The sequence below is a fragment of the Hevea brasiliensis genome, chromosome 11, assembly GCF_030052815.1.
Source record: "Hevea brasiliensis isolate MT/VB/25A 57/8 chromosome 11, ASM3005281v1, whole genome shotgun sequence".
In the NCBI taxonomy this organism is placed as follows: domain Eukaryota; kingdom Viridiplantae; phylum Streptophyta; class Magnoliopsida; order Malpighiales; family Euphorbiaceae; genus Hevea; species Hevea brasiliensis.
Genome location: NC_079503.1, coordinates 14,690,227 through 14,705,426, shown reverse-complemented (window position 1 = coordinate 14,705,426; position 15,200 = coordinate 14,690,227). Strand labels below are relative to the sequence as shown.

Sequence of the window (15,200 nt, the reverse complement as noted above, 5' to 3'; positions counted from 1 at the left end):
ATTTTATAAAATATAAATTACAAAAATTAAGATATGAATGTTTTTAATGGAAAAAAAAAAATTAAATTGATCATTGATTGATTCCAAATTTAATATAACCAACTAAATAACCAATCTGATTCCAATATTAAAATTGCGACAAATTTGGAATTTCATAATTAATTTTCTATTTTTATCTTAAAAATAATTTAATAAATAAAAATTTTATTTTTATATACGCACACAAATTCCACAGAAAAAGCATGGCTGATTTGGTTTTCCACTTGAGCTTTCAAGTTCAACAGAAAGTCAAAAACCCATCCAATGTCCAAATCCAGCCCATTCTGGAGCCCACTAATGAAAGGACGTTTTCGTCATTTTTCAACCAATTTCCCCTCAAAAAACTCGCGCCTGGAATCGAATAAAAAACATCTGCTCTTGCCCCCGCTGATTTCAAACATCCTCTCCCGCTTTTCTCTCGAAAAAGCTTAACAGGCATCTTCAATGGCGGTTCTACCAAGCGATCCTCACTCTCAGTTTCTCGCCTCTTCTCCAGAGGCAGAGTCTCAGCTCTCGTCTCTCCTCTCTGGTTCGTTTTCGCACCATATGATAATTACTTACACTTTCTTTTGAATCGCAATCACGCGATTTTAAACTGTTAGAAATTTGTTAGTGTGATCTCTTCGAAAATTAGGCGCTGATTAGAAAAACTTGCTTGATCTGTTAGAATTTGTGTAATTAATTGAGGTTAAGCTGATTTTAATCGATAAATTATTTGCACTCTATCATTAGGATCTGCAGCAAGGCATCATAGTGAATTCTTTATGATATTTTTAGGATCAGCAACCAGGAAAATGACATGAGATACCTTTTCTCTGAAGTTCTGTTATTGTATATTTTTATGAAATAATATTTGAAGACTGCTATTCTTAATTTGAACTTTGAAGGATCTCTGAATCATAAATTTGTCACTCTGTTTAGAGCAAGAATTTCTTCACAACTGTGATCTTGATGGGATTAGTATTACCTTAATTTATATCAGAAAGCAGAAGGAAGGGAGAATATGAATTTGTACTCAGCTGTTACCTATTGTAAATGATTCTTTATGAACTGCTATAAGCAAGGAGTTCCAAGATGTTCAAAGTCCAAAAATACCTCGTGAAGTTTGTATCCACTGTGTGCTTATAATTTTTTACTTACAATACGCTAAAATTTTCACGCGCGGACGCACAAAATGCACGCTCGCGTATAGAATTTGCTATTCTTGGTATCCTATCTGCTCTAGTAGAATCTGTTTCGCTCATATAATGGTTCTATGCTTGCCAAATTAAATAAAATCTCAGGTTCCATTTTGTGCTTGCAGATTTGTCACAGCAGGTCCAGACGGCAATGGGGAACATGCTTAAGATGATAGTGTGAGTTCTTAATCAATTTTAGTTTCAGAAATGCGAAAATTATTTTTTGAAAAAGGTTTTATTTATGTATTAGCAATGCAGTGATATATTTTTCCCCATTCCTCTTGAATACAAGCACATGGTTATTCCTGCTTCTCTACCATTTGTCAACTTATATCTTTTTTTATAAGTCTGTATATTTTGTAATTTCCTACCTATATCTCCTTTTCTTTCTTTGCACATATTTCATTTCTAGAATTTTTTTTGGATGAATTCTCTTCAGTGAAATTGATCAAAACTCTACTGGAATAGTGGAAGAGATAGGAAAATGCAAAGATTCTGCCCTTGAAAGGAAGAAAATCTTGGAGGAAGAGAAGGAAAGGTTTCAGAAAGCTGCTTACACTGTACTGGATATGCTCAACAACAGATGCTAAAGAGCTGTAAGCTCATATTTTGTTAACATTTACAGTTTGAGTTCTAACATATGTGCAGATGTATTTTTGGCCAGTTGGCCATGCCATAATCACATTGTAATTGTAATTGTACACAGTACACACAGAGAGAGAGAAAAAGAAAAATACACTAGGTACATAATTTGTCCTTTCAAATATTAGACAACTCAAACTTTTACAATGAGTTTTCAAAATGATTACTTAAAACAAAAATAATATGTGGGCTGAAAGTTAGTTAAGCTATTGTTTGAACTTTCAGAAAATAACTAAGTGATCATTCTCTCTTGAAGCAACCAAATCTTCCACTTGTGAGCCATCCTTCATAAGAATTGTGTTTCCTTGTTTGCCAAGCTTCTTTTCTGCATGCAAAAAGTTTAAGAAAGTTCAACTCAACTCAACTCAACTAAGCCTTTATCCCAAGAATTTGGTGTTGGCTATATGGATTCTCTTTCTCTATTCTAAACGATTTTGGGTTAAATTATCGGAAATGTGTAATGCTTTTAGGTCATGTTGTACTACTATTCTCCAAGTCAGTTTAGGTCCACCCTTTCTTTTCTTTCTATCCTCTAACCTAATGTGCTCTACTTGTCTAACTGGAGCCTCCGTATGTCTACACTTCACATGACCAAACCACCTCAATCTCCCTTCTCTCAACTTATCCTCATTTGACACCACTCCTACCTTTTTCTCTAATACTCTCATTACGGACTTTATTTAGTCTAGTATGACCACTCATCCACCTTAACATTCTCATCTTCGCAACTCTTATCTTAGACACATACGACTCTTTCAGTGTCCAACACTCACTACCATATAATATGGCCGGTCATATGGCTGTACAGTAAAATTTTCCTTTCAACTTATTGAGAATTTTGCGATCACATAAAACTCTCGTGGCACTTCTCCACTTCAACCATCTGGCTTTAATCCTATGAATAACATCCTCCTCACATCCGCCATCTACTTGAAGGATTGAGCCGAGATATTTAAAGTGATTACTTTGGGGCAGTACCACTCCATTCAAACTAACTCCTTCCATATCACCAGTTCGGCCTTCACTGAACTTGCAATGCATGTATTCTGTCTTCATTCTATTTAACTTAAAACTCTTTGATTCTAGAGTACTTCTCCAAAACTCTAGCTTTTTATTAATTTCTTCTCGCGTTTCATTTATCAGAACTATATTATCTGCAAATATCATGCACCAAGGGATACTCTCTTGTATATATTTCGTCAATTCATCTAAAACTAATGTAAAAAGGTAAGGGCTTACAGCTGAACCTTGGTGTAATCCAATTGAGATAGGAAAATCTCGTGTCCCCTCCCACTGTGCGCACAATAGTAGTTGCTCCTTCATACATATCTTTCAACACTTGTATGTACCTAATAGATACTCCTTTTTGTTATAACACTCTCCATAATACATCTCTTGGAACACTATCATAAGCCTTCTCCAAATCGACACTGTTATCAAAGGCGTGCCTGAGGCGTGCCTCAGGCGCAAGGCGCACCAGGCGCCGCACTAGGCGCCTCAGGACAGCTGAGGCGCACCGAGGCACGAGGTGCACCGATGAGGCAAGGCGCATGATAAAAGGATAGGCTGCTAGGGTTTTTTTTTTTAAGCTTGTCCAGCAGCCAACAGCCAGCAAAAAGGAAAGAAGAAGAAGAAGAAGAAGAAGAAGAAGAAGAGGAGTGAAGGGAGAGATGAAACAAACCTGGTATGTATTTTTTCTTATTCTTTTCTTATTCTTCTTCTTCTTCTTCTCCTCTCACTCTCCTCTGCTCTCTTCCCCTGTGCTGCATTGTTTTCTTTTTTATTTCAGTGTTTTATTTTTTTCTTTTTTTGCTGCCAATGCCATGCTTTCTCTCTCTCTCTCTCTCTCTCTCTCTCTCTCTCCTGTGCTGGGTATTCTTTTTTTGCTTCTCTTTTTTTTTTTTTTTGGACTGCCATGCTCTCTCTCTCTCTCTCTCTCTCTCTCTCTCTCTCTCTCTCCTGTAGTGTTTCTGCATTGCACTTTCTGTTTCTGCTTCTCTTTTTTTTTTTGGACTGCCATGCTCTCTCTCTCTCTCCTGTAGTGTTTCTGCACTGCACTTTCTGTTTCTGCTTCTCTTTTTTTTTTTTGGACTGCCATGCTCTCTCTCTTTCTCTCTCCTGCAGTGTTTCTGGACTGCACTTTCTTTTCTGCATTTTTTTTTTGGCTGCCATGCTCTCTCTCTCTCTTGGAAGATAAGTATGAGGAGGATAATGAAGATGATGAAGAAGATGAAGAAGATGAAGAGGATTTTGATATTTTTATTGATGTGGATTGAACATTTAGTAGTTTACTAGTTTATTAAACTTTAATTTTTAATAGTTTATTTTTATCTCTTTTGGATTATAAACTAATTATTACTTGCATATTTGTTAGTTATTATAATATAGTTTTATGTTACTTGAGGTGTGATAACATAATTATAATTTTTTTAATTTTTAATATATATTTTTTATTTTTGCGCCTTGGCTCTCTCGGGCGCGCGCCTGCGCTTTGCGCCTAGGCTCCAAGGCACCTTGGCGCCTCGGTGCGCCTTGAGCCTTTGATAACTATGCAAATCGATAAAAATCACGTATAGATCTTTCTTCACATCTCTATATTTTTCCATTAAGCTTCTAATGAAAAAGATCACTTCAATATTTGAACGACTGGACATGAAGCCAAATTGATTGGGAGAGATAGAAGTGTCATGACGTAGTCGATGTTCCACAACTCTCTCCCACAACTTCATAGTATGGCTCATGAGTTTAATTCTCCTGTAGTTTAAGCAACTCTGTATGTCTCTCTTATTTTTAAAAGTAGGTATTAAAATACTCTTCCTCCATTTATCAGGCATTTTCGTTGAGTTTAGAATCTTATTAAACAATTTAGTTAACCATGCCACTCTCATATCTCCCAAACACTTTCACATTTCAATTGGTATTCCATCGGGTCCATAGGCTTTACCCACTTTCATTTTCTTAAGTGCTTCCTTTATTTCTAAAGATCTAATCCTTAGAGGATGCCCCAACGTTTATATCATTTGAATCCATATCATAGGGTGTGACGAAATTTTTACGCTGATTGTCACCTACCGCAACCCTCCTCCTTTTTCTTCCTTTCTTTTGTCTTATTTTATCATTTGTACATAAAAAGGTGAGATCATACAAGGCCCTTCAAAACAAATATCCTAGAAAATATAAGGTTCTATTTCTGCAATACCATACCTGCAAATCTGAAAAGATCTTTTATAGAATCTGGCAAGTGAATGAACTTTCCCAATGTATCGCCTTCTTTTGGACTTTCATTTGGATGATGCCCATGTATTATCACCCTTATGGGACATTTGCTTGATATTGGACTAAACGTTTCTGGTCTTCCTGCAAAATTACTATACGAAACTTATGCAGGAACCTTACATGGTCATTACTTTAAGCGAAATCTAAGCTTCTGTACATTGGAGAAATCAAGTCCTTGTGTCAAGCAGGAAAGTTGTAGTTCTCAGACTTAGATAAACCAACATTGTGTGGTTACTGTAAGAACACCATCCGATGGCATGGAGTTTCCTTGTTAATTGTGGTTCGCAATGCATACTCAGATATTTATATATAGCATAAACATATTGAACATCTAATAGTTTATAGTTAGTTATGAATTAGATACCCTTTGCCATTATCCAAGAGAATGGATGGATAGCCCTTCTTCCATGCCCAAACCCCAAATTGTAACTTAGCGACATACTCTCACACCAATTAGGGGAATTTGAGGCAAAAGAAGTGTTAAGAAACCACTCAACCTACAACCTAAAAGCTTAAACTTGTAGGTGAGGACTTTAATAGTAGTTTTATATCTCTAACACACTCCTATATGTGAATGGCCACTGGACTTGAAGTTTGAAGAAGCACAAACTCACTTTACAAACTTTAGACTTTTTCATTTGAGAGATTCTGATACTAAATGAACTAAATTTAACTCAAACCCAAAGAGTCTCAAGGAGAGAGGTTTGTCCAAATCTTTATATTTAACATTTTTACCATATTCCCGATTGAAGTGGGATAACATAATAAGAAAATAAAACGGGCTTAACTCCTAAGAGCTAGCTAAGGGAGAGGATGTCTAAATATTTGTAAGGGTACATTATCCACATACCTAATCCATGTGGGATATTTAACACACTCCCCTCAATGAAACACCTATAGGAGGCCAAAACATTTTTTTTTTAAAGAAAAATGTCAGTTCAAACTGAAACTGACCGGTTCCGGGTATTCCCAATTCAAACCGAACCTTCCCCGGGTCTAGATATTAGTGATCGACATCAGATAAAACAGAGCATTTGCTGTTCAATGAGATTAGAGCGAACATTTATTGCAATTATCCATCCAATAGGTCAAATGTTCTAATAATCAAAGTCCCCCAGTTTGAAGAATGGTTCAGGCAGACGTATGTTTTTTAATATTTGTGTGCGTGTGCTTTTCTTCCCCTCTTTCATGGGCACATTTTTAGGTATGAATAGAGATAGTTCAAGGTCATTACCTTTTGCACTTGCATCTCTGTGAGAAATTAGTGCTGCAGGATTTTCTAGCTCATTTATTGCTGTGCGCTGCAAAGACCAGAAATGACTTTTAGAGATAATAATATGCTAATTGATCACAAATACTGTTGTCAAATATTGTTTCATACTGGCCATTATGAATTATGTATACCATGTTGAAGGAAGAGTCAAATGCATAATCCCCTTCAATCATATTGCTCTAGGTACTGATCCATATCAGCCAGAATGAAAATAAAAGGCGCTAATTCTTTCACATGTCCAAGGCAATTTTTTGAAAATTAAAACAAAAAAAACAAATCAATTTTCTTGCTTTTCCTTGGATTTTCCCTCTTTTCTTTCCTTGCATCTCTCTCTTCTCCCTATACACTTTGACACGTCTATAATATTCTTTCATTAAGAAATCCAGAATGGTACAACATAACATTGTAATGGGTGAATCTGATATGTAAATCAGAATGATATTAACAATTTTGATTAAGAGGATCTTCTTTTTTGTTTTCCAAAACTCATTTTAAATTCCACGGCAATAAAAATTTCTGTATAATTTTAGATTAAACATGATTCTTTTGCAGCCAGATAGGTGTGCTAAGATCCCTTCTTGTAACAAATGATTTGTCTAACACTAGTAATACTAGTCAAAGCTGAAGAAATGCCTCCGCATTCATGTCACCCAGCAATTCCATCAAGAAGGGTATTTCTTCTTGCATCTCTTGTTTTAAGCCCTTCAAGTACTGAAACCAAAGAATTCAGAATAAACAAATACTTCAGCTTTTGTCAAATATTAAGTTTGAGAGAGATTGTAATTGGGATGGTATGAGTATGACACAGAATTTCTCCAAACCTGAAGAAAGTTGGAGACAATTGTTTTTCCATCTTCACTTTGTGGCTGCACCATATGCTTGAAATGGTGATGGCTTATCCTGATAACCTGCGAAAGCCTCTTGGTCCTCACTGTAAAAGGCTGTGGGATATTGAAAATAACTCCTATTTCTCCTGCCATATCTGCAGCTCCTAGTTTTGACAAAAACTGAAGAACTCTTGGGAACATTGATAAAAGTTTGTTAATTGCACTGCATTAGGATAACAGGCTTCAGTTAACTTGTTTATACAGCGTATTTCTTTAAAAGCTCTGAAACTTGAAATTCCAGAATTAGTAACATGATCAGGAATCCTCTTTGAAGATATTGCTTTAATAACAACATCTACTTGTTTTTATGCATCAACCGATGTTGTAATTGATTGAAGATTGTTGTATTATACGTTAACCTGTTTGTTGATTTAATTCCTCAGGATCTTGTTGACAGTAACACTCTGTTTGGGAGGAAGGTTTTAGAGGTAATCTATGGATTTTTAAAGTAATCAGTACATGGGTGACTTGCTTGATAGCAATATCTTTCTTGGAATGTTAAGGTTTTTGGAGGTTTAAAATATTTAAAATTTCAATTTTTTCAACTCATCAAATTAGTGAGCTGGGATTTTATCTTACCTTTAAACAATTCTTGTAGCCTTTCCAAACAGAGTGTAAATCGTGTTTGTTCACAGCAAAAATCCGGTCACAGGGTTGTCATTGGTGTTGATTAGTTGAAGATAACCATAATGTGGGTAGAGCAATGTTTTCAAATTCGGGTTAGTTATTGAGTCAGAAAAGTAGAGCTGATTTATGATTGAATCATAATGGAGTCAAAGTTTAATCAGTATAATATTAAATATATTATAAAATTAATAATTTTTTAAATAATAATAATAATAATAATAATAATAATTATTATTATTATAATTAGTGATTTGATATATTTTATAATTTATAAATAATAATTAAAATAAATTTAGTTAAATTTCAATTTCTAAACATTTTTTAAATAAATAATTTAAAATTTTTAGTTAAAATTTCAAATTTAAATAATATTTTGTAATAAAAATACTTAAAATAAAATTTTCGTAATAATAAATTTATTCACACAAATAAAAATAATTTTAATATATTAAAATATAGAACAGTAAATTGAGAAAATTTTAAATATTATTTTTTAGATATACAAATTAATAAAATAGAAAAATACTTCATATATATATATATATATGAAAATTAGGGTTTATTAGTAACTGGATCGGGTTAAACTTTAGTTTTCAATTAAATTGGTCCTACCCAGAATTTGTTAACAAATCGGATTGGATTATCCGATCCGTTGGTCGAATCTGGATTTGACATCCATGGTGTAAACTGGAGTTATACTTCAAACTAGGTTTACTGTATATCATAGTTCTTTGGTTTGATAGAACTGCATGGCAAATTGTTGTATTCATTTTGTGCACGAAGTATTCATTCAAATTATTGTATACCGGAGAAAAGTAATCAATTCTTAGATCAGTGGTTGTCACACAATGATATCAGAAAATGAAGTTTCATTTGTTGGTATATTCGGAAATACCTGCTCTGTTCCATTCTTGTATGTCAGCACATCCTGCAATTTGAAATAAATCTCAGGTTTCACGTCCTGGATTATATAGTATTGCCTGTGAGAAAAAGGAAGGAGACATACCACTTCTCCAGACACCAAAATGTAGAAATCTGTTGGAATTTCATTTTGTAAAATAATTTCTACCTTGGGTGGATAGTATTCGACTTTTATCTCTGATACCTGGAGAACAAACAAGATATTCCCGTTACAATTGCTTTGGCAACATGAATTAATCATTACTATTTTATTTATTTATTTGTTTATTCTTGGATGCAATTTCTTATGTAATTACAGTGGTAGAATTACCTAAATTCTATGCAGAGCAAATGATATATTTACCAGCTGGCTAATGAGGTCTTCGGAGACTCCTTGGACTAGATAGGTGTTTTCAACAGTGCTATGGAAAAGATGCTGAGCAATGCTGGATCTTGTAGCTTTGGTAGGTCCTGTAGCACTTCTTCTTGCTGTAACTCCGCTCTCTTGAATTTTAGTTGCATGTGTGCCAACATTTGCTCTTTCAAGCCTTCTGGGAGTCTATTCTTGCATGCGAATCGTAATATCTCATTGATTGCATCCCTCTGTCAAACCAATATCCACACTAAACATCAATAATTAAGAACAGAACTTTCTAGTTATGGTCCATTATGATGTTCTAACTGTTGGATTTAGAGATGGGTGAGATGTGATACTGATTTGAACTGAAATAGATGGAAATTACCATGGCAAAAGTTCTAACTGCGCTGTGAACAATGAGATTTGTCATGTTTCCGATTATATAAGCAGTGAGACCAATGTTGAATAGCATATAAATCATATTGAAAATCTTCTCTCCTGTATTGACTGCATGCAAGTCTCCATAGCCAACAGTGGTTAGGGTGACAATTGACCAGTAAACGGAATAGGTGTAACCTAGCCAAATGCTTCTGTGTTTGAAATCATGAACCTGAACTCCAATCCATGTATTATCTGGCTTTTTATGATGGGCAGCCAGCCAGAAGTAGAAGCATTCTGCTGAGTGCACTGCAAATAGTGTAACCTGCCTTGGATTGAAGAGAAAAATTGATTGGGAAAACGTTACAGATATCAATTGTGCTCAAAGTATTGGTGGAAAAAAATTAAGCAGTAATTAAATTTCTTACACTGATTAGTTTAAAAAGTCTTGTAAAAAAGTAGCCGAAAGGTGTCTCTTTCTCTAGTATGGAGAAAATTCAAGATTCAATTCATGAATGATCAGTTGTTTGAAAAAAATGGCAAAAACTTGAGTCCTGAGATATAATATTTCAGGAATTTACCTTTCAAAGAGTTCACTAACACTCCTAAGTCGCCAGAGTCGAAGCAGGTTGACGAAGCCAAGGACTTCACCTTGGCTCATTTTGCCGGTGAAGATTCTGTATATGAATTGAAACAGCAGAGTTGAGGCCACGTCGATGGGGAACCATAAGCTTGTGACATACCTGAAAAGAAAAATGCAATTAAAATTCAAGCTTGAATTAGAAATTTTAGGTACAATTAAATTTCAATTAAGTTATACGTTGCACTCAAATCTAACAATATCATATTTGAATTCAATAATTGTTATTCAACCTGCTTAAATTCAAGCATCACTAAATTAAAAAAATTCAATCCAAATTATTAAAGACAATATGGGTATATTTAATTTAAGTTTGAACTCATATAAGAATGTACTATTAAAGTGTGTTCATAGACAACTCAAATTTATATATAAATATAAATATTTTATTTGTTAACGATTCTTAGAGAATATTATTAATTAATTAATCAATTAATTACCTGAGTGCGATTTTCTTGTGATCATCAACAAGAAGATAGGTAGATTTGTCTAAGTAAGCCACAAAGAAAGTGAGGAAAATGTCAGTGGCGAAAAAGGCATCAACCACCGAATCGACGGTCATAAAACCGCCGGTGGCTGCTTTCTTGAAAGCTAGCTCAAACGGAGACGCCCATGCAGAGTATATTACCAATGCTACAAGAAACGTCTGCCACCTCCTGCTTTTAATCATTCCAAGCTCATCAAAACCATTACTTCTTTTGTGCATATACATATATTCTCCACCAAAAAAAAAAGGAAAAAAAATTACCTGTATCTATGATCATAGGGAGCTATGACTTATTTCCTGAGCTGCAAGTATCCTTCGTCAACAACTGTTCCAAAAGCTGGCAAAAGACTGCTTGAAACTGAGGCTAAAGTTTTCATCATTTCGTTGCTTGATGGCCGCCGGAACAGCCATGGCAGTGGCGCTCTTGCTTCTGACATTGTTGGCCTACCCTGCCACAGAGAGAGAGAGAGAGAGAGAGAGAGAGAGAGAGAAGGGTAATTGTTTCCTTTGATTCTCGGGGAGAAAGTGGAGGGTTTGAACTAAGGTTAATATTTTTTGTTGTAAGAGACTGTTTCATTTTTGCAGATCATAAGTTGTACCAATTTGATATCAATGTATTCAATCATATTAATTGATAGATATAATTTAAAATCTTAAAAAAAAAAAAATCAGTGAAGAGTTGACAAGAAACCCTGGAAATCCGAAATTTCTTTAATGCCCCTAGCAAATATAAAACATATCTACAGGATAAATTTTAATAATCATTTCTAAAATTATTTAGTTATAATATTACAGTGCCTTAACTTAAAAATATAATATAAAACCTCATCAACTTTTACATTTTGCATAGTAAAATCCCTTTAACCTATAATTATCAGTTTTTCAGTTAGACGCTGACCTGAACAGTTTCAGTATAGAACTTAATCGGTATTTCTCTTTTTTCTCTCAAGCCATGTATAAATTGAATCATTCTTCTCTCTATAGACAGAATAATTTTTCATGTGTAGAGAGAATAATTTTACACTTTACATAAGAAATGAGAGAGAAATGTTGACAAAACACTATGTGGGAGCTGTTCATATTAGTTTCTAACTGGAAAATCAATAATTAAAAGACAGAGTCATTTTACTATGCAAAATTTGAAAGTTTATGGAGTTTTATATTACATTTTAAAGTTAAAGAGCTGTAGTATTACAATAATATTAATTCAGGGACGTTTATTAAAATTTATCCCAGATCTACATAGATATATTGTCTTATTACTTCCTTTAAATAATATTTATTAAAATTTTTAAAATGAATTTTAAATAACATTATTATAAATTATTTTAAATTTACATATAAATAAGGTTTTTTTTTGCAAAATAATATATATTTTTAAAAATATGATTAATTAATAAAATATTATATTAAATTATCAATTTATTTTTTGTTAATAGATAAAACACATGCGCATGCAAATTAGTGACAAGAATTGATATTTTTAAAATTATTATAAATTTAATAGAATCTTTATTTCTATATAACTCATACACACATACGATATGATGTATATTAACCTCTAAATATATCCAACTCACTTATTAATTTACTTAATAAAAAATTAAAATAAAATGATATTTTTTTTAATAAAATACTATACTTATTGCATTTATTTATAGATCAAATCTTACAAAATAGCAATAATTTCTTGCATAATTATGAAAAATTTTTTCCTATAAAAAAAAAAAGGAAGAAAAAAAAGGAAAGTTTTAATAATTAAATAGACAAATACTCCTCATAAAAAGAATAATCTAATTTAGTAAGTTCGTGTTGGGATGATTCCTGTATCTGATCAAATCTTTTATCTCTCTTTACCGAATCTATCCCAATTTCTACCCATTAAACTTGCATATTCCAATTGTCTCTTGTGGCATGCCTAAATTATATATGCCTTTCCTTCATAATCATAATTTGGCCAAACATATATCATCTACCGCAAATCTACCAGCTCACAAAGGATTGATTTTTTTTTTTTAATTTATAGATTTTTTTAATCCTAATATAAATGATTTATTTTTATCAAAATAGATTATTATAAAAACAAATTATAATTAAATCCTTAAATATAGTAATATAAATGATTTGACTCATTTTTCAAATAGGATTCTATAGTTTGATTTGTAATTAAAAGTCTCGTAATTTTTTTTTTTTTGCCCTTAGCAAAGTGCTTTTTTTAATGAATCTCTACAACTCAAATCTTCCATTTGGCAGCGGTGATGGAGCTCCACTTGGATTCCTACTAGCATAGAATAAGTATCTCTACAATATGAGTTTTATAATGTACAATGTTAGATTCTCAAATTATCACCCACACACACACACATATATCAAATATCATGGCAGATCTGTAAGGCTATCACATGATATTATACTTACCCTTAATTCCCTTATCTGAGACAAAATGTGAAACATGAATAAACCAACGAAGAAAATTTTTGAAATCCATATATGTATATTTATGGCGGATTAATTGTACAGTGAAATGATCTTTCATATCATATGCTTCTAAGATGTGATAATTTGGGACGTTATATTCAGCTTATGTGGTCAACCAAAGGCAAGAGAAGATGTCTAGATTGATCAGCGCATGGTAGATTGTAATGTACAGTTCATTTAACCATGAACAAGAGGACTACTTAGGAATATGACAATACAAATGCAGGGAATAATGAAATGATATCAGTATGTAAATGGGTATACATATAGCTTTTATTCCTGTAATATGTCTAATATAATTAAACAATTTCTTTGCAAGAGTTAGGTTCTTCAATTTAGCATGATTGGGGCTTGCTGTGATCGCTAGACCTTAATCAAGCTTCTGTAGAAACAATTTATGTTACATTTTGGGCAACACCAAAGTGTTTCTCTACACTTGGGGAAGATAGGGAAGACAGAAAACGCTGATGATTTCTAGAGAAATCGTGTTGGGGTTCGAAAATTTGGGTTTGCGAGACTCAGAAAGAAGGAAAAGGAAGAAGAAGAAAGACTTGGGTTTGGAAACAAAAGCAAGAACAATGAATTTTTTTATTATTATTATTTTATTTCAAATGAGTCCCACATTTATAACCAATAATTATTTTTAATTAAATATTAAATGCCACATCAACATTAAGGTACGAAGAAACGTTGTTGACTGATGTGTGTTGCTGAGGTAAACAATGCTTCTGGCAACTGTCAGCCATGTGATTGGTAGGCCACAAATTTAACAGGGAGATTGAAAATACTGCGGATCAGAGTAATAGGTGGGACAGGGTTTGGTGTTATTGAAGTTACCAAATCCAACATAACGTTGTGCACTGTTTGGAGCAAAGAAGGGGCGAGTAGATGGTATGGGTAGTAGAGGAGTTGAAACAGTAGGAGAGGGTTTGACCATGTTAACAAGAGGCAAATCATTAGTGCTTTAAAACAAAATTTCATGGGCCACTAATTCTCCATGTAACTCATGAAAAGGAACAGGTTCTTACCGTGGGTTTAAGGCCTTAATGATCGACCAATATTCACTTCCAATATTCCGAAAAATGATAGCGTTAAATTCAGCAACAGACAAGGGCTTACTCTCAGCACTGAGTTCATCAGATAGAGCCTCGGCTTTCTAAAGATATACGGACACCAACATATCATTGCGCTTTAGTTCCTGAAGGTCGATGTGCAATTGGAGTTAACGATTCTGAGACACCTATCCAAAAGCTTCGCTAAGTGCTTGCCAAACCTGAAAGGATGAATTAAGACCAATAACATAAGAATAAACGTCCTCTGATAGGGATGATAACAGCCATGTCATCAACGTCTGATCCCTTTTGAACCAGGTGAGATATTTGGGATTAGAAGTGCCATTGATTTCATCAACAAAACCAACAAGATTTTGATAGTTCAAGAGAGGAAGAAATTGTGTTTTCCAGGGGAGACAATTGGAAAAAACTAAGTTTGATAGAGAAGATATGATGGGTTTGCCAAGAAGGTGTTGAGATAGGAGTGGAGGAATTTGCAGTGTTGAAAATTTGAGAAGTTTCCGTGGAGTTGTCCATGATATTAGAGACAAGCTATTTTTTTTTTTTTAAAAAAAGATTTGAAACAGTAAGAAATAAGAAAGATGAAGTTGAAAAATAATTTCCCAGGATTTTGATTTTGAAAGAGAAATTAAAAATCTTACTTTGATACCATGTTAGCAAACTAAGGATGAAGAACAATGATTCTTGTATATTTTGATTGAATATCAATTGTACATATATATATATATAAGTGTGGTGACAGTTAATACAAAATAAACTATATCCCTAAGATTGCTCAATTATACATTGGAATACAAATAAATTTTAATGTCATCATTTGATTGAATTATACTTGATTGTAGCCGAATAATTGGTATTCCTTGACAAAGGGAAAAAGACGTAGAAAACCATACCTTTTTTTTTTCCACATATATCAAATTAGTCAAAAGGCTCATTTAGACATTATAATTATGTTAAATAGTAA

At 33.3% G+C, this 15,200-nt stretch overlaps 1 protein-coding gene and 1 pseudogene across 3 annotated transcripts; one reads left to right on the top strand and one right to left on the bottom strand.

Annotated features, from left to right (window-relative positions):
- Positions 1 to 421: 421 nt before the first annotated feature.
- On the top strand, positions 422 to 9,656 carry LOC110633403 (uncharacterized). 3 transcript variants are annotated; one of them, XM_058129919.1, is made up of 6 exons: positions 422 to 568; positions 1,343 to 1,394; positions 1,657 to 1,813; positions 6,961 to 7,079; positions 7,679 to 7,723; positions 9,169 to 9,656. In XM_058129919.1, the coding sequence occupies exons 1-3, from the start codon at positions 484 to 486 to the stop codon at positions 1,805 to 1,807; spliced, it is 288 nt and encodes a 95-aa protein (XP_057985902.1). In that variant the 5' UTR covers positions 422 to 483; the 3' UTR covers positions 1,808 to 1,813; positions 6,961 to 7,079; positions 7,679 to 7,723; positions 9,169 to 9,656. The 3 variants fall into 3 exon arrangements, with proteins under 3 accessions (XP_057985902.1, XP_057985900.1, XP_057985901.1); XM_058129917.1 differs by lacking the exon at positions 6,961 to 7,079; XM_058129918.1 differs by lacking the exons at positions 6,961 to 7,079; positions 9,169 to 9,656 and adding an exon at positions 8,874 to 9,098.
- LOC110633402 (potassium channel KAT3-like) lies at positions 2,081 to 11,122 on the bottom strand (annotated as a pseudogene).
- Between the last annotated feature and the right edge of the window lie 4,078 nt (positions 11,123 to 15,200).

What these genes read in the sequence shown, in the direction of transcription:
- LOC110633403 (XM_058129917.1), top strand. Translation starts at nt 484, where the DNA reads ATGGCGGTTCTACCAAGCGATCCTCACTCTCAGTTTCTCGCCTCTTCT. An exon ending in GCTCTCGTCTCTCCTCTCTG is followed by an intron (nt 569 to 1,342) that starts GTTCGTTTTCGC and finishes TTGTGCTTGCAG; the next exon opens with ATTTGTCACAGCAGGTCCAG. An exon ending in AACATGCTTAAGATGATAGT is followed by an intron (nt 1,395 to 1,656) that starts GTGAGTTCTTAA and finishes AATTCTCTTCAG; the next exon opens with TGAAATTGATCAAAACTCTA.